This window comes from Muntiacus reevesi, chromosome 1, assembly GCF_963930625.1.
Source record: "Muntiacus reevesi chromosome 1, mMunRee1.1, whole genome shotgun sequence".
NCBI classification, from domain to species: domain Eukaryota; kingdom Metazoa; phylum Chordata; class Mammalia; order Artiodactyla; family Cervidae; genus Muntiacus; species Muntiacus reevesi.
The window spans coordinates 69,802,039-69,822,065 of record NC_089249.1 but is presented as its reverse complement, the minus strand read 5'-3'; the positions used below and the strand labels follow the sequence as shown (position 1 = coordinate 69,822,065).

At 44.2% G+C, this 20,027-nt stretch overlaps 1 protein-coding gene across 6 annotated transcripts in view; it reads left to right on the top strand.

The window, feature by feature from the left end:
• The window catches only part of DDR2 (discoidin domain receptor tyrosine kinase 2), a 150,992-nt gene that overhangs the window by 60,338 nt on the left and 70,627 nt on the right, over positions 1–20,027 (top strand). The window contains exon 1 of one of the 6 annotated variants that reach the window (XM_065946640.1): positions 14,365–14,546. The exons of the other annotated variants lie outside the window; for them this stretch is intronic. Coding sequence (XP_065802712.1) covers positions 14,538–14,546 — 9 coding nt within the window. The 5' untranslated portion in view covers positions 14,365–14,537. Of the gene's footprint in view, positions 1–14,364; positions 14,547–20,027 lie in introns of those variants that run through there. 6 annotated transcript variants of the gene reach the window in all.

Here is a 20,027-nt window from a genome sequence, read left to right as displayed (position 1 = left end):
AAAATCAGGGGAGGTATTGTCTGTGACTCATTGAAGGTGTCTAATCCCGCTGCCCCTTTAGGCTTACCTGGTATGAGGATGTTTTATTTTTTAAAAAATGTTTACTTATTTGACTGCGCTGGGTCTCACTTGTGTCATGTGGGATCTTCAGGCTTTGTTGTGGCATGCAAGATCTTTAGTTGTGGCTCGTGAACTCTTCATGACACCATGTGGGATCTAGTTTCTCAACCAACAATCGAACCTGGGCCCCCTGCATTGGGAGCATGGAATCTTAGCCACTGGCCTACTGGAGAAGTCCCTGAGGATGTTTTAATTTACCCTTCCATCTCCTTTACTTTCATTCTGGGTGTGCCATGGTGATTATTCTTCAGGGGAGGAGGAAGACTAGTACCTCTCTCAAGCTGGGTTGAGGTCCAGTCCTATGGTAGGGGTCAGGTTTTCCTACTCTGGACTCTCCCCTGCTTCCTGCTGTGTGGGCACAGATTATGCATCTTCAGGGCTGGAAGGTCATGGGAAGGAATGTGCCCACCAGCAGAAACTGACCACTGGGAGACTCACGGGCACCTTGCAATGCTCATCTCTCCTCTTGAACTTCAAGGGAGTCTGAGGAGCTGGTTCAGTGAGTTCCCCCCTAATTGTTCTCTTTGCCAGCTTTGGAGGGCTTCTCCCACAAGTCACAGCCTCTTAAGAATGTGCTTTCTTCCTAAAGGCCTGTCTTGGGCTTTCAGAGGAAAAAGAAGAGAGATTAGTTGGTTTTCTCAAGCCTGAAATTGCCCTGATTCACAGGGCAAGGAGCTTTTAAACTATAATCCTTTAGGGTTTTGGGGGGGGGGTTGTTGTGAGGGTACTTTCTGGGACTCTCCACATCCTTTTTTAACCAGAATTATCTGCAACAGGATGCTCCCTTGGCAGGGAATGCAGGAGAGGACCAGCAAAGACTGCTAACTTATGTCAGTGTCTTGTGAAGCCTGGGACACGAGCCGAGGGCAAGGAGGTTTCCCAGTGCCACCTCAAAAGCTGTTTGCTGAACTGAATTGAAACATCTAATAATTCTAAATGCTGGCCTTCCTAGGCCATAGTGATTTAATGATTGCTTTAATAAGATCTATGTTGGTTCTGGTTGCATTCTTAACATCCCATCATTTTGAGTCTGCATTAATTTTGGACACTTCCCTAATGTTAGTTGTTTAAACAATAGTGTTTGCTCTGTCCTGCATTGCAAATTCAATTTCTGTGAAAACCTGACTGTCATAGTTGCTCTAACTTGGGATTGTTTATTTTTATGGATGTTGGCCATCAAGAGTATGGAGTGTTGTTGGAGAATAGTTGGAAGCTGAATGTGGTTGTGTGATCTTGTTCCTACAAACTGTCAGGCTGGTGGCTGGACACAGGATGCCTTTCTCTATTTCATATCTGATTCATTCAGAGCATGAGAAAATAAAAGCCAAATGTGGAATATCTTCAATGTGTTCAGTTTCTCTTGTTTATTTTTATTTCCTTTCTCTAAGAATTACTCATTATTTCTACAAATGCCATCAGTTTTATGGAGGTGAAAACCCAATTTTAGTTTCCTAACACTATGGATATGAGCAGTATTGTCTTCTATGTCAATGATAGAATAATTCAGATAAATAATTCAAGATTTGGGGAGGTCAGGACATGAGAGGAGGAACTGAGAAACTGGTAATTTACCAATGTATATTTATAGATTAAAATGGTAAATGGCTAGGATTTTATGACCAACTACAATAAATCTAATTATTCTTTACAGCTGTCAAGTGCCATTAAATAGGTTGACTGTATGTTCTTGGAAGAGTGGTCAATTTTGCCCACTTCTGACTGAAGCTCAAAGTTACTGTAAACAATCTGATTGTAGTGGAGTCAAGTCCTGATAATGCCAGTTTTGCCACAGAATCTGGGCCATATGGAGTGTGCATAAAAGGAAAGAGGACAATGATCAGCTCTGAGTGTGCATGTGTGTGATGTCAACACGTCAGACAGTCTGTATGACTACAACTACAGGCCGTATGATTCTTGGGCCAGAAGTTATCATAACACGAGTCTTCTAATCTGTATCAGCATAAACAAGTCATTCTTTCAATTCTCTCTGTCCTCTGTATCGGCTGGTATCAGGTTGTCTTTTTACTTTAATATTTACTTATTTATTTGGTTGCTCTGAGTCTTGGTTGTAGAATGCAGGATCTTTGATCTTCATGGGGACATGGGGAATCTTTAGTTACAGCATGTGGGATTTTTTAGCTGCAGCATGTGAACTCTTAGTTGAGGCAAGTGGTATCTAGCTCTCTGACAAGGAGTTGAACCTGGGCCCCCTGTACTGGGAGTCTTAGCTACTGGACCACGAGGGAAGTCCTTGTGTTAGGTTATCTTGTTTCTGCACTCTGATGAACAGACATATAGACTCTTAAAGTTGGAAGGGAACTTTTAGAAGTTTGCTAGCCTAATCACTTGCATAGAAAAGGACTCTTTCCTACAGTCTCCTAAATAAAGTTATTATTCAGCCTCTATCTGAATAAGCTGGAGAAGGAAATGGCAGCCCACTCCAGTATTCTTGCCTGGAGAACTCTGTGAATGGAGGAGCCTGGTGGGCTGCTGTCCGTGGGGTCATACAGAGTCAGACACGACTGAAGGACTTAGCAGCAGCAGCAGCACTTGAATAAGCACTTCCAGTAATGAGGAGCCCATAGCCTCACAAAGAAACACATACCAATTTTGGGTGATTCTAATTTTTAGGATGTTCCCCTTTAGTTTTGGTCGAAATCTTCCCCTCTGAAACTTCCTTAGCTATGACTTTACAGGTCTGTTGCATGGCCTGGATCCTTCTACTTCAGGACAGTGTTTCATATCTATGAAGACCATCAATTCCCAGTGGAGTCTTCTTTTTTCCAGTTGAAATACTCCAAAGTCTCCTTCAATGAATGCTCTTGTTTGCTTTGTAGAGAAATATCCTCTCCTCCCTTCCGACTTGTTGAATATTAAACTTCTTGAACCTGTGGATCCTGGAGGTTCTTCTTCCTTGGAATTCCACAAAGTCTGATATGCCTTCTCTGAGGAAAGTCTCCTTCTTCTTAGAAGTTCCAGTTGTACAATTCTGAGTTCTTTTCTTGCTCCTCTTTATTTTATTTTTTTTCCCAGCATCCTTGTACATCAAGTACTGAGCCATTTTCCTTATCTTTACTTGTTTACAATTATTGTCACTCTGTCTTCCTTCTTGGATTATTTCTTCCATTCTCCTTTGAAAAAATTTAAATTCTTCCATCATCTGGAAAAAAAAAGAGACACTCTTTAGGTCCTTTACTTTTTCCTCCTGCCTCGAAATCAAATTATAGTTGCAGCCCATAGAACCAATGAGTGCAAAATGACCAAGAACAACGTAAAGTCTTTATCAGTTCAGTTCAGCTGCTCAGTCGTGTCCGACTCTTTGTGACCCCATGGACCGCAGCATGCCAGGCTTCCCTGTCCATCACTCTCATTTTGCCTGGATGCTGTCAACCCAACTAGACTCACATGTGTGACTCTGAGTATAGATGATTCGTTGGGTGTGTATCACCAATAAAGTCTCTGGGTATGCAGTTTGTTGATGTGGGCTTAAGGAGAGTTACTGCCAATGGTAGTTTAAATTTTACCTGCAAATGATTTCAACCTTATAGATCTCATTCTTCCCTCAATACTACAGAACTTTTACTCTTTACCATAGGATATGACCACATAAACTTTGGTACTGCTTATTGTCAAGAAGGAACAAAAAATGAGAGAGGGCATGTCCTTGGCGTTCCTCTCCTTTATTTTTCAGATTAATAGTATGTCGGGGGAATATTTAGTTCATCCAAGGTTACACCATTAATTGAGCAGCTGGTCAGATTCTGTTTCCACTAGACCACTTAGCTAGGTAACTCTTTTGGCTTTAGGAGAGAAGGAGGCCTAAACTGTGGCATTTCTGATCTCTCATGTGTGTGTTCATTTTTTCTCTTTTACCACTTGGCACTGTGCCTGGTATAGTTCTCAATAAAAGCTGGTTAATGAATACTTCAAGTTTTTTTTTTCTTTTTGAAAGTTGGAAAGATGTCTAAAGAGAAAAGACCATATTGAGTAATAAGGAATTCAGCATAACTATGGAGGTCAGATCTTGGGAGAAAGACACTGTGAGGTTTGTTCAGAGACAGATAAAGCACCTTGCTGGGTGTCATGGTGCCTACAAAGGATGCAGAACTCAGTCCAATCTCAATTTGTTTATAATGGGGTGAATATACTTGGCACTGTATAAATGGGATAAAAATAGAGAAAAGACTGCATCATATGAAAAAAATTAACTTCCAATCCAAGGGAGAATGTAATCAATGAGGAGCTCAGAGAAGGGAAGGTAATGGAAGTCTTGCTATTTGGGTGGAAGGGTGGTAAGTAAAAGTGAGACACAGGTGTGCTCCAAAACAATACTGTTCATTGAGTTCCAGCCACAAGTGGCAAACAGTTCACAAATCCACAGTCAGCTTAAGTTCCTGAGACGGAGGAGATTAAGAATGTAAAAAAAGGAACAAGAGTTTATTAGGCACATTTGTTGTTATTCAGTTGCTAAGTCATGTCCCACTATTTGTGACCCCATGAACTACAGTATGGAGAAGGCAATGGCACCCCACTCCAGTACTCTTGCCTGGAGGATCCCAGAGACAGTGGAGCCTGGTGGGCTGCTATCTATGGGGTCGCACAGAGTCAGACACTTAGCAGTAGCAGCAGCAGAACTACAGCATGCCTGGCTTCCCTGTCCGTCACCATCTCGTGGAGTTTGCTCAAACTCATGTCCACTGAGTTGGTGATGCCATCCAATCACCTTATCCTCTGTCATTCCCTTCTGCTCTAGCCCTCAATCATTCCCAGCATCAAGGTCTTTTCCAATGAGTCGGCTCTTCACATTAGGTGGCCAAAATATTGGAGCTTCAGCTTCAGCATTAGTCTTTCCAGTCAATATTCAGGGTTGATTTCCTTTAGGATGGACTGGTTTGATCTCCTTGCTGTTCACGGGACTCTGAAGAGTCTTTTTCAGCACTCAGCCTTCTTTATTGGGCACCTCGTGTGTGCTTGTGGTCCATCCTGTCTGACTCTTTGTGACCCCGTGGACTGTAACCCACCAGGCTCCTCTGTCCATGGGACTCTCCAGGTAGAATACTGGAGTTGCCATTTCCTTCTCCAGGGGCTCTTCCCAACCCAGGGATTGAACCCGGGTTGTCTGCATTGCAGGCAGACTACTATACATTAATTTAACAGATTCCCTGAGCACCCGCTCCATGTCAGGCAGTGTGTTAGATGTTGGGGATTCAGCAGAGATCAAGGATCAGTGCTATCTTTGCACTGGAGTGTCAATTCAAGAGTAGGCCAAGCTATACGCTAGGAACCGGGTGTTCCAGATCCTGGTTTCCCTGTATGATGAATTTTACAGTAGTTTCTTCTGCTCCACCCAACACCAGCCTTCTTCAGAGTCTCCGTCTCCCTCAAGTCTAGTTCTGTCCCCCGTGGACAGGCTGGGATCCCCATGGATTGGTGACACCACCCGCCATTGGGTGCTCAATGCACATTCCCGCAGTCACTGCTGAGCAGGGTCCCGGGGAAAGGAGCGCAGTCCTTCCTTTGGCTTCAGACTTTCCAATTCCCTTTTAAAATGTCTGACTGACATAGTTATTTCTCAATAACTCAATATCCTCAGCCTGAAAAGGACCCAAGGCTCAGGAAAGAGGTGCCCGCGTGTGTTTGCTGTCACACACAGATCACTGGCAGCTCTCCTCTTTACGTCTTTCTCTGGTGGAAGCACCATGTGTTAGAGGGTTCAGGGTCTGGGGTCGGCATGGTGTAGAAAGGACAGCTCCCTGGCCCGAGTCCCCATGTGTTCTAAGTGCCATGTTCCCTGGTCACCAGGGCCAGCCTTGGAGCTGTGGAGCCACGTGGTCTGAGAGCCGGGAGGGCGGGGTGCAGAGGACGCGTGTGTGCCTCGTCCCCGTCTGTGGAGGGTTGCCGTGTGCATGTCCTGCTCTGCAGTTTGACGCACGTCAACGTCAGACAACTGTCTGATAGGACCTCTGATCTGTCATAGATCATTTTACAGAAAATGAGTTAACTAGGCCCTCTTTATGGTAAGCTGAACAGTTTCGTTAGTTCTTACTTTAAGAATGAAGCTTGTAGGGTCTGCCAGGTTCCCCTGAGGATTTGTCCTTGGGCTTTGCAGAGCCCTGAGGGAGAAAGTCCCCTCCATGTCCCCATGGTTCCTTCCTTTCTGATGAATGCTTGCTCTTCTGCTCAGCGGATGCCTCCCAGGCCCTGGGGGAAGATGAGCCTCCTTTCTGCGGAGACCTTTGGCTGGACTTCTCTGACTCTCCCAGAGGTGAGAGACCGCGGTTCCTGAAGCCTCAGGCTTGGCACCAGCTCAGCCGTGGTGGATCCAGGACCCTGACCTCCAGCCTCATTCCATCTAAGGGCCTCTGTGTCCCAGAGCGACCTCGTGGGCTCTCCCTCTGCCTGGCTCTTCACAACCTCTGCCACGAGTGATGTTCATCCTAGACACGAGCCAATGGATCCCTGAGAGTGGCTGTGTGGGCTCTGCTGTCCATCTCTGCCCTGGTGTCGGCCTGGCGGCGCTCTCCTCTGTGGTCTGGGCAGGGAATGATGATGAGCCAGGGCTGCTGTTGTTTTTGTTTTGTGATATTTAAAGCAACCTAAGCTCTCATTACTGTAATACAGTACATGCCTTGGGCTGGAGGGAGGAGTAGCGTCCCTCCCGGATCAGGGGCAGTTCTGTGATGTTGCAGGGAGCCTGGGAAAGTGTTCGGACCATGGCTGACAGAGTTCAGAGTTCCAGGGCTGAGAGGGACTGCAGAGCTCCCCCACTCTTTCTCCTCCCAGCCCCCTCATTTGAACCAGGAGGGAGCTGGGCCTGCTCAAGGAAAGGAATTGCTCAGACTGAGGCATGGTAGTGGAAGGGTTGGGACTAGAAAGTGGGTCCTGAGATGGATTGGCCATAGTAGGTACAGCTTCTGCTTCTGCCCTCCTCATTAATTCAAAATCCTTTTGAGGCCCCGAACTTCATTTTGTATCTGTAATTTTGTTTTATGTTTCTTAAGCAAAGGGGTCCTTCCAACTGTCTAAGTTTCAAGAGCCACAGAGCCACCCGTCCCCGACCAGACCTTTCTGCTACCCTGGACTGCCTGTGTGTGTGAGGAGAAGGGGCGGACGGGAGCCCTGAGATTTCAGCGCTGTGATGCTGAGTGTGGCTCTGAGGTCAGGCACCTGAGAGGCTCCGGGTCAGCCAGTGGGAATCAAGGAGCACAAGCTGCAGGCAGGCGCATCTGACCTCATAGTCTCACTCCTAGGCATGTGTCTGGAGAAAATTCAAATTCAAAGAGATAAAGGCACCCCAGTGTTCTTAGCAGCATTGTTTACAATATTCAAGCTACCAGGGAAGCCCCAAAGACATAGGAGCCACCTTAAATGTTCATCTGCAGGTCAGTGGATCCCGAAAATGTGGTACATTTACACAATGGAGTGTCACTCAGCCATAAAAACAAATGAAATAATGCCATTTGCAGCAGCATGGGATGGACCCAAAGATTATCATGCTAGGTAAAGTAAGTCAGAAAGTGAAAGACAAATACCATGATATGTCTTGTATGTGTAATCTAGCATATTATACAAATGAACTTATTCACAAAACAGAAGCCAACTCAAAGATATAGAAAGCGAACTTATGGTTACCCAGTGGGAAAGGGGGTAGGGGAGGGATGAATTAGGAGTTTGGGATTAACAGGTATGCACTATTATATATAAAATAAATAACAAAGTCCTCCTGTATAGCACAGGGAACTACATTCAATATCTTATGATAAACCAGAATGAGATAGAGCATGAAAAACCATATATGCGCGTGTGTGTGTGTGTGTAAATCACTTTGAATATAACTGAATCACTTTGTTGTACACCAGAAACTGACACAGCATTGTAAATTGACTTTACTTCAATTTAAAGAAAAGGTGGAGGCCAGGGGGATGGCCTCCTGAAGGCAGATTCACTTGCTGGCAGTGTGGTAGAAATGTTGCAAGTGTAGGAGAGCTGAACATCACTTTGTGCCCAGTGACAATGAACAGTTTGACTGGACTGGGTGGGGAGGGCATGCCAGAGTCCAGCCCCCAGACCTCATCAGCCTTGCGGTGGGTGAGCATATATCAAATGCAGCTGCACTTGCCACTTGTGTGAGCTTGGACAAATTATCTGTTCTCTGTGTTTCTGTCTTCTCTTCTGCAAAGTGGGGATAATAATGATAAAAACTTCAGAGAGTTGTTAGGAGGGCTAAGAAAATTCATGTAAAACTGAGCATGTTGTCTATTGTATAATATGTGCTCCAGAAATATTTACTGTGGCTCTCATAAGCGCTGAGGGGTAAGAAATATCCTTGCCCTTTGGAACTCACAGTTGCACTGAGAAGACAAGATTTTCCCACGTATACACGAGCCCAGTTAGGAGCTGTATCAGTCAGGGGATGGTATCTGCTATGTTACGGGGTATAGATGCAAAGGAGTCAAGAGAGGAGATTCCGTTTTGACCTCTGAGAAGTGCCAAAAGGGAGGTGAGAGACTAACTGAGAAGCCGGTGCACTCCATCTGCTCAGGTGTCAGCGGGGAGATGGACAGGGCAACAGCCACTCCTGCATCCTAAGGACCCCTCTGGACATCGGCTTATCTGCCTAGCATGCTCACCGATGGTCTCCAGACTATGCTCTGAACATTCAAAGAAGGCATGACAAGGTCCCTGCCTGCAAGAGCTCACACAGCTTAGTGGGGAGGGGCGCACAGAGAAATATTGCTACTAACAAATGTTCTATTCATATCTATATATATCTCCAAAGCTATCATCTGAGGCTGAAGGTGGGATCGGGCAAGGCAGATAGGTGTTCAGAACATTAGTTTGAACAAAAGCATCATCTACTTGGTGAAAATGGACAGCTTCAAAGGAGCTGGAAGTTGTGCGTCTTTCTGCAGGAGAGGTGGAGTTGATTAGAACTTTCTGAGACTCAGAATGGGGAGGCTTTGAGACCAGGATCAGGCACGCTTTTGGTCTCTCGCTTGTCCTTGGCACTGCAGGGGTTAGGAGCTGAGCTAGGAAGTGGGGAGGATTAGGCCTGGCAGGTTGGAGAGAGGAGGCTCTTTACACATCAGGAGTAGGTGCCAGGCATTGATGACGCACAGGGAAACTTCCTGAAGTCAGATGAAGTCTGCAGATGTTTCATAGCCTTAAATACACTTATATTTTCTGGTTCAGAGGCTCCCAGTGAAAGTAACATAGAAGGGAATGTCCAGCTAGCAAAATGAAGGAAGCATGAAATGCAAAGGGGTAGAGGCCAGACTACTCATGATCAGTGACATTATTACTTTGACAAGGATTGCAGGAGCTGCAGGTGAGGAGGGAGTGACTTGCCTGAAGAGAAGGGAAGGAGTCAGGAAAGAAGACATTTGGTCCTGATCCAACTGCTGAATGAAACTTTGGGCTCTGGGGTTTGAGCAGGGACTCTTGGGCTATATTTGTCTAAGGTGGTGGGGCCCACTTTACATTTAGTGTCTATATGTCCCCATGACAAGGATTGCATAATATCGCATCTTCTGCTTTGCTCGGCCACCCCTAAACTCAGAGCAAAGTGAGCAGATTAGGTTTAGCACTACGCTCCAGTCCTTGCTGCACTTGTTTTTCTTAAGACTTTTGAGTAGAATATCTGCAGGTCCCCAAAAGGGTCTATGAGGTGTCTGAGCTTGGTCGTTATGGCAAACAAGCTGATCAGTGCTAAACTCCTCTCTTTCTTTTTCTCAGCCTTGAAGGTCTTAGTGAGCCTTCACCTCTTTCATTGGCCAGACCATTCAAACTTTGCAGTTTTTCAGAATTCTTTTTTTATTTTTCCTTCTTGGTCTTTCCTAAAGTCCATTATTCATCCAGGCCCACTTATGTTATCTCCTCCTCTATCACACCATCCCTGTAGCTATGACCTGCCATGAACTTGCCGGCCTGCTGTCTTTGTTTTTCCAAATGCTTGTATGTGCCAGCCATGTAACTCTCCTGATGCTTTTTTGTTGCATTGCCTCCAGGTGACTCAACCTGTACTGGGCTCACAACAGATTTTCAGTGTATATGTGTCACCTTAACTGTTAAGCTTTTTTTTGTTCCCGTGCACCATTCTATTCATAGTAACACTTGTTGTTATTCAGCCGCTAAGTCGTGTGTGATTCTGCGACCCCATGGCCTGTAGCACGCCAGGCCTCCCTGTCCCTTACCGTTTCCCGGAGTTCGCCCAATTTCATGTCCATTGAATTGGTGATGCTTTCCAGCCATCTCATCCACTGCTGCATTCTTCTCCTTTTGCCATCAGTCTTTCCCAGCATCAGGGTCTTTTCCAGTGAGTCAGCCGTTTGCATCAGGTAGTTAAAGTATTGGAGCTTCACAGTACTACTACTAACAACTAAATGCTAATGCTATCTAAATGCTAATAACTTACTATCTCCCAGGCACCGGTGCTATAAGTCCTTTATGTTCATCATCTCAGTTAACTTTAATTGTGGCACCATTTTCTACTTTTATCCATATTTCATACTTTCCAGATCTATAGAAAAGTGTCCTTCAACCCAAAGATCAATTAGTATCTGGCTGAAGTGCCTGACCTGTATCATGGCTGAAGTTTTCACTATAGAATATGGTTGTAAAGCCCTAAGAGGTGAAATTCTTGCTTCCTCCTTCAGCTGATGGTCTCAGAGAAGGTGAGGGTCCTCCATTCTTTTTGTGGCAAAAGCACTGGTGTTAACCCTTGTATTCAGGAGTCCCTGAATATGTTACGGGAAAGACACCTAGGTCCCTTTGATGAAAGGGGAGATGCTGGCGGGTGGGCCTCCTGAAGGCACCTGAAGCAGGGTTCACTGGCATCACACCTAATTTCTTCTGAGGCTCAGGAGGGTTTCTTATGGGTGGATGAGATCAAATTTACTTCACATTGATTGGGCCTGTGCAAATTAATAAGCAGCCTCTATGAGACATGTGTTCTTAAGAGGTCAGCACTACCATGGACCACAAGAATTAGGCCGCCCTGGTGGAAGTGGAATGGTTGGAACCAGGTCTTGGCCCTCGTGGCTTTGGGTGGCTGGAATGAAAGGTCGTTGGGGTGTGTACACTCTCACAGGGGAACAGAACAGCGCTTGATCTAGCAGCATGATCACGTCACTGTCCCACCAGGCATGGCCACAGCCCTGCCCTCCTCAGCCCCAGGCTGGTTCATGCTGTGCTGGTTCATAGTCAAGTGCCTGAGTCTTCCGTGACTTGTGAATGACTGTACGTAAAGGGTCAAGTCACTTTCTCCAGAGACAGCATCACTCATAGGATGTTCCCAGCAAGCTTTAGAGTGCTTGTCAAAGGCAAGGAGTTTGTACTGGCGGTATTGCCTGTTTTATGATCTGCCCATCGACCTGCAAGTGTTTCTGAGCACCCACTATGTAGGTGTGAACTGATGCACAGAGGGTGATGAGTGGGTTTTGCCTGTAACTTGCACATTTATTGAGACAAGGAGATGTACATAGTAAAAATAAAGTAGAAACTCAAATATCTGTGAAAATTTATGAGCTGGACATTGTTCTACGTACTTTTTATGCAATAACTCATTCCATCCTCACGACACTCCTACAGAGTCTAGGTTCAAGTATGTGGTCAGGTCCACATAGCCGGTGCAGGATTCAAACCTGGAAAGTCTGGCTTTGGACCCGGTGGCTGGGAAGGAGTTGTTGGAGAGAGGGGTAGTCAAGCATGGGGTGCAGGGACCCAGGGGCAAAAAGAAGGGGTGATATAGTGAGTAAGATGCTGCTTCCAGATTCACTACCAAGCCCTCAAGGGAAAGGCACTTTATATGTGGATGGTTAGCCTTTCAACCCACCTCTGGGTTTAATGAGAGAGCTGTGTCTCTTGCTCACCATTGTTTCCATTTTACCCCTAGACTTTGAGGCAATGGACAGATTGCTGACGAATAACAACGAGGCAGCATTCAAAACCCAATACTTAGGTCTGTAGGAAGCTGTGCCTTCCTTACCCAAGGAGGTTGTTCCAGTTATTTTTTGCCATGTGATGAATCACCTCACAAGTTAGTGACTTAACAGACAGCAATCATGTTATTGTTGTTATCGCTTCTGTTTCTGGGGACTGGGCTCAGCTCAGCTGTCTTGCCCACGGTCTCTCCTGGGATTGTAACAGTTGATGGCCGAGGCTGGAGTCACGTGGGTGCCTTCCTCACTCACAAGTGTTTAAGTCTCTGCTGCTGCCAGCAGGGACCTTGGTGATGGTATCCGCCAAAAGACCTGCGCCTGGCTTCTCCACGTGGCCTGGGCTCCTTTATTGCCTGGCAGCGCATTCGCAGGGCAAGTCTGTGAGAGAGCCCAGTGGATGTGGGTTACCTTCTGGGGCCCAGCTCTGGAGTTTCACAGCCATCACTCTTCCTGTTTTAATTTTGTTAGAGGTGAGGCCCCCTGTTGAGCTTGTATTCAAGAGGAGGGAAATGAGATGCCAGCTTTCCATGAACACATGACTGCATGTCATGGATTTGTGGACACGTTTGAAAACCATCACAGAGATTTTCCAAATAACTTCACTCTGGTTTAAAGAGATCAGTTACTGAGACAAACGGGGCCTGAAGCAGGTGTGTGTGCTGAGTTTGAGGAAAGAAAAGCTGGAGGCCAGGCCAAGGGAGGCAGTGTCGTCAGAGAACCCATGCTAGCCTGGGTGAGCAGAGGCCTGGTCCTGCCTCCGACCAGCGGTTGCCCACATGGAGGCCTCTCTGCTTTGGGGGCTGATTGACCTTCCTTACCTTTAACCGCAAAGGATTGATGCAGTTGAGTTTTCGGGTACCTTCAAGCTTTTGTGGCTGTGAGTCCATAATTTTGAGGACTGATATCTTTATTTCATAACTTCCAAAACCTTCTGACAGACCATCAGTCAGCCCTCCTGCTAACCTTCCTGGGCTCAAGCTTGCCTCCAGGCAGCCCTCTGCTCCCCAGGACGTGGGTCAGGGGCCTGAGGAGCCTGGGTAGAGGGTGGGATGGGGTTAGAGAGTGAGGGAGGTGGGGTGGGGAAGGTGCTCAAGTGTGGGAGCCTGGAGGTCAGGGTGGAAGTAAAACACCCTGGTGGGGAGCCGAACTGGGAGCTGGAACTCGGTGAGACTGGAGGCTCTGCCGGCGGGTTCAGCAGGCCGGGGGTACTGAGCTTCTAACAGAGCCTGCCTTCACGTTGTATCAACCTTTTCCCTCCCTCCTCCCAATCTCATGAAGGCACTCTAGCGATCATATCCTTGGAAAGGATGGCAGACAGATGCTGTCCCACCGTGGACGTTCTGTGGTCCCTCTGCCCCGGGCAGGGGGAGTGTCCTCGCACAGGGCTCTCACTCTGCAACATCTAGCTGTCTCCATTTTACAGGTTACAGGGTGAGGAAAGCAAAGCTCTCTTCTAACGAGGGCAAGGGCACAGCTGGCTGCGTCATCCCCCTCTGAGCAGCGAGGGTCACCTCGGGTCATCTGGGGAACATCCTGTGTGCTTAAACACTTACAGACTGGGCCAACCCAGGTCTTTGGCTCAGCCCTGAGCAGCTACATTTTGAGAAGCGAGAGGTTGGGACTCCCAGAGGAAAGCTGGGAATGAGGAAGACATCAACAAATCCTTGGGAATCAATATAAAACAGGAGGATGTTTGGTACAGTGAGGGGGTGCATGTGTGTGTGGCTCTTCCTCTGCCAAAACTAAGCTCATTTCTGCATATTTGTTTGCTGAGTATGAAATACTCCAAAGATTGCGCTTTTTATTTGTTGAATCTGAAATGAAAAATGACTCAGCAGAGAGGAAAACAAGCCTTGAATGCCCTGAATGGCCCCCTGAACGAAAATCTATGGCCGTAGAGCATGTGGCTTCTCTTCTCCTCTCCAGGCTCTTCAACACACACACGAGGACAAGTATACCATGCCCAACTGTGGACACACCGCACCTCGGATTGGTTCCTGTTTGGCCTAAGTCCCTTTATCTCATTTCCCTTCCCACTCCAGCCTTTCCAGGGCCCCCACCCCTTCCTACAGGACGGTCTACCCGAGTTTAGGTGGAGGGGCCCTGGCTGCAGGCCATAGCTGATTTTCTAGGAGGGCAGGCACTTCCTATCTGGCTCCTTTCACAGGCTCAGTGTAAAGATTCCTCAGGGAAATCTGAGACTTTTTATTCTTCCATCAAGGGGTAGTCACCTCAGATTATCTCTAGCTTTTGGACCTGGAAGGATGGATTATCTGGGAAGAATGACCATCTGCCAAACCAGATGTTGCCTGCTTGGTACACACACTGTATTCCTGGAAAGTTGAGTATAAACTGGATTTAGGTATACTGAATCATATTCTGAATTACTGGAAGGATTTTCTATCAAAGGAACTTAGCAGCAGATCCTTTTGTAAAGTGAAGCAGTATTTTGTAATGTGGAGACTCTCTCCATGATTTATGACTTTGGTAAGTAGATGGAACATTTTTGTATACTGAATGTTATTTTAAATGTACTGTGTGGAAACTTGTTATTCAAAGGTACTCAGCACCGAAGGCTTGTTCAAAGAATTATTGTGTAGTGTGGATAAACTTTTCATGATTTATGAGCTCGGCAAGTTCAGACGTATCTTAAAGTGGGATATACCTCTAGCTTTGCTTCAGAGAAAAAGGTGATTTTTGCTAACAATCAGATTTGGGGAGGGGGGATGAGAACTCTACTATCTGTCAGTTATAGTCACTTCAGAGGGACTTGGGAGAAATAGAAATAGAGGTACTCAAAATTTCCATTTTTTTTTTAGGGCAGGAAATCCTAAGGGTGGCCTTTTTTGCCTACTTTCTGTGTTATCACCAAGGGGAAATTATGGTGCTATTTTTTCCAAATAAATGCAGTTAACTATTATAGCAACACTGATGAAACTGTTTCTTTTTATATTAAATCTGTATCTTCTGAATAAATATCGTCTATCTACCTCTTCATCATCTCTTGTCTGTCTGTCTGTCTGTCTGTCTACCATCTACCAGTCCTATAGCAGGAAACAGACACTGCAGTATGGCCTGTGTAGCCCTGGAATCTGTTGCTCCACCAGCACAGAGAGCCCCACACCCTGAGACCCCTCGGTGTGTGAGCTGTGTGACAGACCTCAGCTTCTTGTACAGACTTTCTCTCTCAGCAGCTCAAAGCTCGCTTCAGCACTCATCTTCGCGGCTCCATCTTCACTCACTCTCCTATTCGAGCCCCAGAGTAGGGCTTGTGCCTGGGAATGTGGTATGACTCTCGGCTCAGCTTTATTGAGCTGTAAATAACATACAGCGTTGTGTAAGTTTAAGGCATATGGCCTACTGATCTGATACATTGATATGTGGCAAAATGATCATCATCATAGCATTAACTAACATCTTCATCCTGGCATATAATTTCCTTTTTGTGGTACGAATATTTAATATCTATACTTCGGTATAAAATATAGTATTATTAGCTACAACCACCATGCTGTACATTAGATCCCCAGAACTTATTCATCTTTTAACTGTAAGTTTGTACCTCTTGATTAATATTTCTCCATTCTAACCTACCCCCTTCCCGTGATAACTACAACTTTGTTTTCTCTGAGTTTGGCTTTTTTAGATTCCACACATAAGTGATAGCATAAGGTAGGAAATGGTCCAACATTAAAAAAAATTTGGCTGCACCCTGTGGCACATGAGACCTCAGTTTCCCAACAAAGGGTCAAAGCCACATCCCCTCCCTTGGAAGGTGGAGTCATAGAAGGCAGAGTCTTAAACGCTGGACCCCAGGGAAAGCCCCTGGTCTAACTTCCTACGTAGTTGTGAAAGAAGGGGGTTACACTTTCTCAGTTGTGTTTAACCGGAAGCTGCAGGAGACACAGGGCTGACCAGGAGGGAGCCCTCCCTGCATAAAATCTCCACAGAACAGGATGGTATCAGGCAGGATGTGCTGGTGACTCACTCTAAACGGTGATGTGGTCCTGATTCTGTTTCAGAAAGAGGCCTTTGGGAACTCACCCAAGTACAGAAATAACTTGTAAAAATTTTGATTCTAGTTTCTTTTAAAAAAAATTCCTGGTGATTTCTGGCTATGACTGTCACACTCACATCTGCCTAGCCTTCCACTTACTTCCCCGTTTTCTTGATGGCTTGGACCCACAGCCCGTCTCAATCCTGGGGTGGGCATTCCTGCGATGGACAGTCAGCCATCTACCATTGGATCTGGGAGGTCCTGAATCCCAGCTCCTTTGGAGTCAGTTTGGAGTGTTCCAGCCAACTATCCAGCTTGGCTAGGGTGGGGAATTTTGACTGTCAAGAGGGACGTGGGGTTTTCATTACACAAACATATGCTCTCTGAACTGTATAGTCTTTGATGTTCCTGGAAACTATTGGGCTATGGGTGAAGTAGCCCTGGCCAAGGAGTCAGAGGAACTGGAAGAGTCTTCCGTCTCTTTCTAGTTTTGTGACCCAAGCAAGTTAGAGTTAATCGGATTTTGATATATAGGGAAGCAAGATCCCTAACTTTAAATGACTCGTGATTTGGCTTGAGAGACAGACATGTAATTCAGCATGATGAATGGGGTCCAGCAGCCAGGTCAGGTAAGTCTACCTAGGTTGTGAGTGAAGTGACTTAGGCTTTTACTTTCCTACTTTGTGAAGGAGGGGTGGTAATCTTTCCTTTCAGGTTTGTTGTAAGGCTTGATGATTATTCATTTGTAAGTTCTAAAAAAAAAAGAGAGAGAGAGAAAGGTTTAAGTAGCAATTCGCAACTGTTTTTTCTTCTACTCTATCTGCAAGATATAATACTAATAAATAATATCTCTCAATACCTCAAGTGATTCTCAAAACATAAGATAGGTCACCCCATACTTTGAGTCTGTCGGATATGCATGGTTGGTTGGTTAGCACCCTCAAGTTTCTGATAGACTGCCCCAAGGAATATTTTTTTTGTTTTTTTGGTCAGAGAAACAAATGTGAATGGCATTAACAGGGGACATATTTTGTTAAAATCAAAACATCACAAATAAGACTAAAGTTTCCCTTTGATCTTCATTTCCAATCTCCAATGCCAAACACCACGATCTCTGAGGGAATTACTATTTTCAGCACTTGCCTTCCAAGATTCCTTGCTCTGTACTCGTGTACTAGCCTATTTTAGCACTAGAGTGTGCTCTAGGTTGATGGTGTTTAGCTTTCTAGATCTTTTACGTATATATGTGTATATATGTCTGTAAGTGTGTTTTGATATCCATAGAAATATATAGTGTGCTTTATATATGTCTTGAATCCTGCTTATTCACCTAAAACATGCCATGGACATATAACCACGTAACGACATATGGTTCTAACTCATATTTTTAAACTATTGATTAGTATTTCACAGCAGGAATATGCCAGTTTCTAGCACTCCCTTATTGGTAGAAAGTTTCCAAATTTTGTTACTTAAAAAAATATTGTACCCACGAGTCCAAGGATTTCAGTTTCTCTACACGCTTGTCTACAGTTGTCTTTCATTTATTCATTTTTGATAATAGCCATCCTGACAGATATGGGGTTGATTTCTTACTGTGGTTTTGATTTGTATTTCCTGATGGCTAGCAAGGTTGAGCATATATCTCTTGACCATTTGTATGTCTTCATTGGAGACATGTCCATTCAATTCCTTAGCCCATTTTCAGGGATTTTATTAGTGGAATTTTATTTTATTTTTTTGCCCTCGAATTGTATGAGTTACTTAGGTATTTTGTATATTAGTTGCTTGTTGGATATATGGTTTACAAACAGTTTCTCCTACACTGTAGCTTGCCTTTTCATCCTATTGATTGTTTCCTTGGCTGTGCTTTTTGGTTCAATGTAGTTTCACTTCTTTATTTTTGCTTTTTTCTGCTTGTGCTTTTGGTGTCATATCTATGTTGTCATTGCCAAGACCACTATCATGAAGCTTTCCCTCTATGTTTTCTTCTAGAAGTTTTAAAGTTTCAGATCTTACATTTAAGTCTTTAACCTACTTTGAGTTGATTTTTGTGTATGGTGTAAGATAAGGGTCCAATTTCATTCTTTTGCTTGTGAGTACCTAGTTTTCTTAGCAGTATTTGTTTAAGAGACTCATTCCCCACATTATATATTCTTTGCATCCTTCTTGAAGATCAATTGGCCACAGCGTTTATGGAAAACTGTAGGGAGATTCCTCAAAATTAAATATAGAACTACCACATGACCCAGTAACTCCACTTCTGGGTATTTATCCAAAATAATTAAATCAAGACCTTGAAGATACTAGCATTCCCCATGTTCATTGTATTCACAATAGCCTAGATGTGGAGACAACCTACATGTCCACTGACAGATAAATGGATAAAGAAAGCATGGCTTACACATGCAATGAAATATATTTAGCTTTAAAAATAGAAGCAGATTTTGCAATATGCAACAGCATGAATGAACTTTGAGGACATTTTGTGAAGGGAAAAAAATCAGTCACAGAAAAAGTAGTGCATGATTCCACCTAAATTAGGTATCCCAAACAGTGAAATTCATGGAATGAAAGAGTGGGATGGTGGTTGTTGTCAGAGTCTAAGGGGAGGAGTGGGTTTCTCTGATGGCTCAGATGGTAAAGAATCTGCCTGCAATGTAGGAGTGCTGAGTTCGATCCCTGGGTTGGGACGATTCCCTGGAGAAGGGAATGGCTGTCCACTCCAGTATTCTTGCCTGGAGAATCCCATGAACAGAGGAGCCTGGCAGGCTACAGTCCATGGGGTCGCAGAGTTGGACATGACTGAGTGACTAAGACTTTCACTTTCAAGGGGAGGGGTAAATGGAGAGTTATTAATCAATAGGCATACAGTTTCAATTAAGCAAGGTGAAGTAAGTTCTGGAGATCTGATACAATACTACACATATAGTCAACAATAATATGTAGCCAACAATAATATGTTATACACTTAAAAATTTGTTAAGGGTAGGTCTTATAATATTTGTTCTTACCTTGATAAAATAAAAAGGGGGTGAGACGGGGGATTGGGAGGGATCTCACAGGAGAGGATATATGTATACTTATAGCTGATTCACACTGTTGTACGACAGAAACCAACACAACATTGTAAGTAATTATCCTTCAATTAAAAATAAAAATAAAAAAAAATGCAAAGCACTTCTCTGTGGCTACATCATTATGCACCTATGTAAATCTTCTCTAGGATAAATAATAAATGGAATGTATAGATCAGAGTCTATGTTTTGCATAGTTTGCATGTTTTGATTTAAATTATCTTCCAATTTATAAACCCAGTGGCAGAGTATGGGTCTCTATTTCTCCACTCTATTGCCAAATTTCATAGTTTCACACTTTAAATTTTTGCCAATCTGACAGATAAAATTGGTATTCAACTGCTGCTGTTTGTTTTTCTGATTCTAGTGAGGTTGAGTGCTTTTAGATGTTTACTGGTATTATATTGTTTCCTCTTTTAAATGCTTTTTATTTACTTGGCCCATTTTTCTAGTCACTTTAAAAAATGATTTACAGAGACTCTTTATACCATAAAAATACATACACATTGTTTTGTTCTAGAATTTCAAATATTTCTTTTGGCCTGTTGCTTGCCTGTTAAGTTCACGATGCGTTTTATCTCAAAGATGTTTTGAACTTTGATGAAAGCATTATCATTCTTTTTATTTGTAGATTTTTCTTTCTATATCTTATTTATGTAGGTTTTCCTCTTGCTCACAGCAGATTCTCAATATTTTCTAGAAATACTTGGATAGCTCTGTTTTTACCTTTTGGGCTCTTTATTTTTGTGTGAGATGTGAATATAGCTTTATTTGTTTTTGAAAAGGCTACTGAATCATCTGAAATTTTTCACTGATTCTAAATGCCCATTTTCTTATATGGAAAGTTCCCACTTATATATGTATTTTTCTTGTGTATATGTATATGAGTATTGC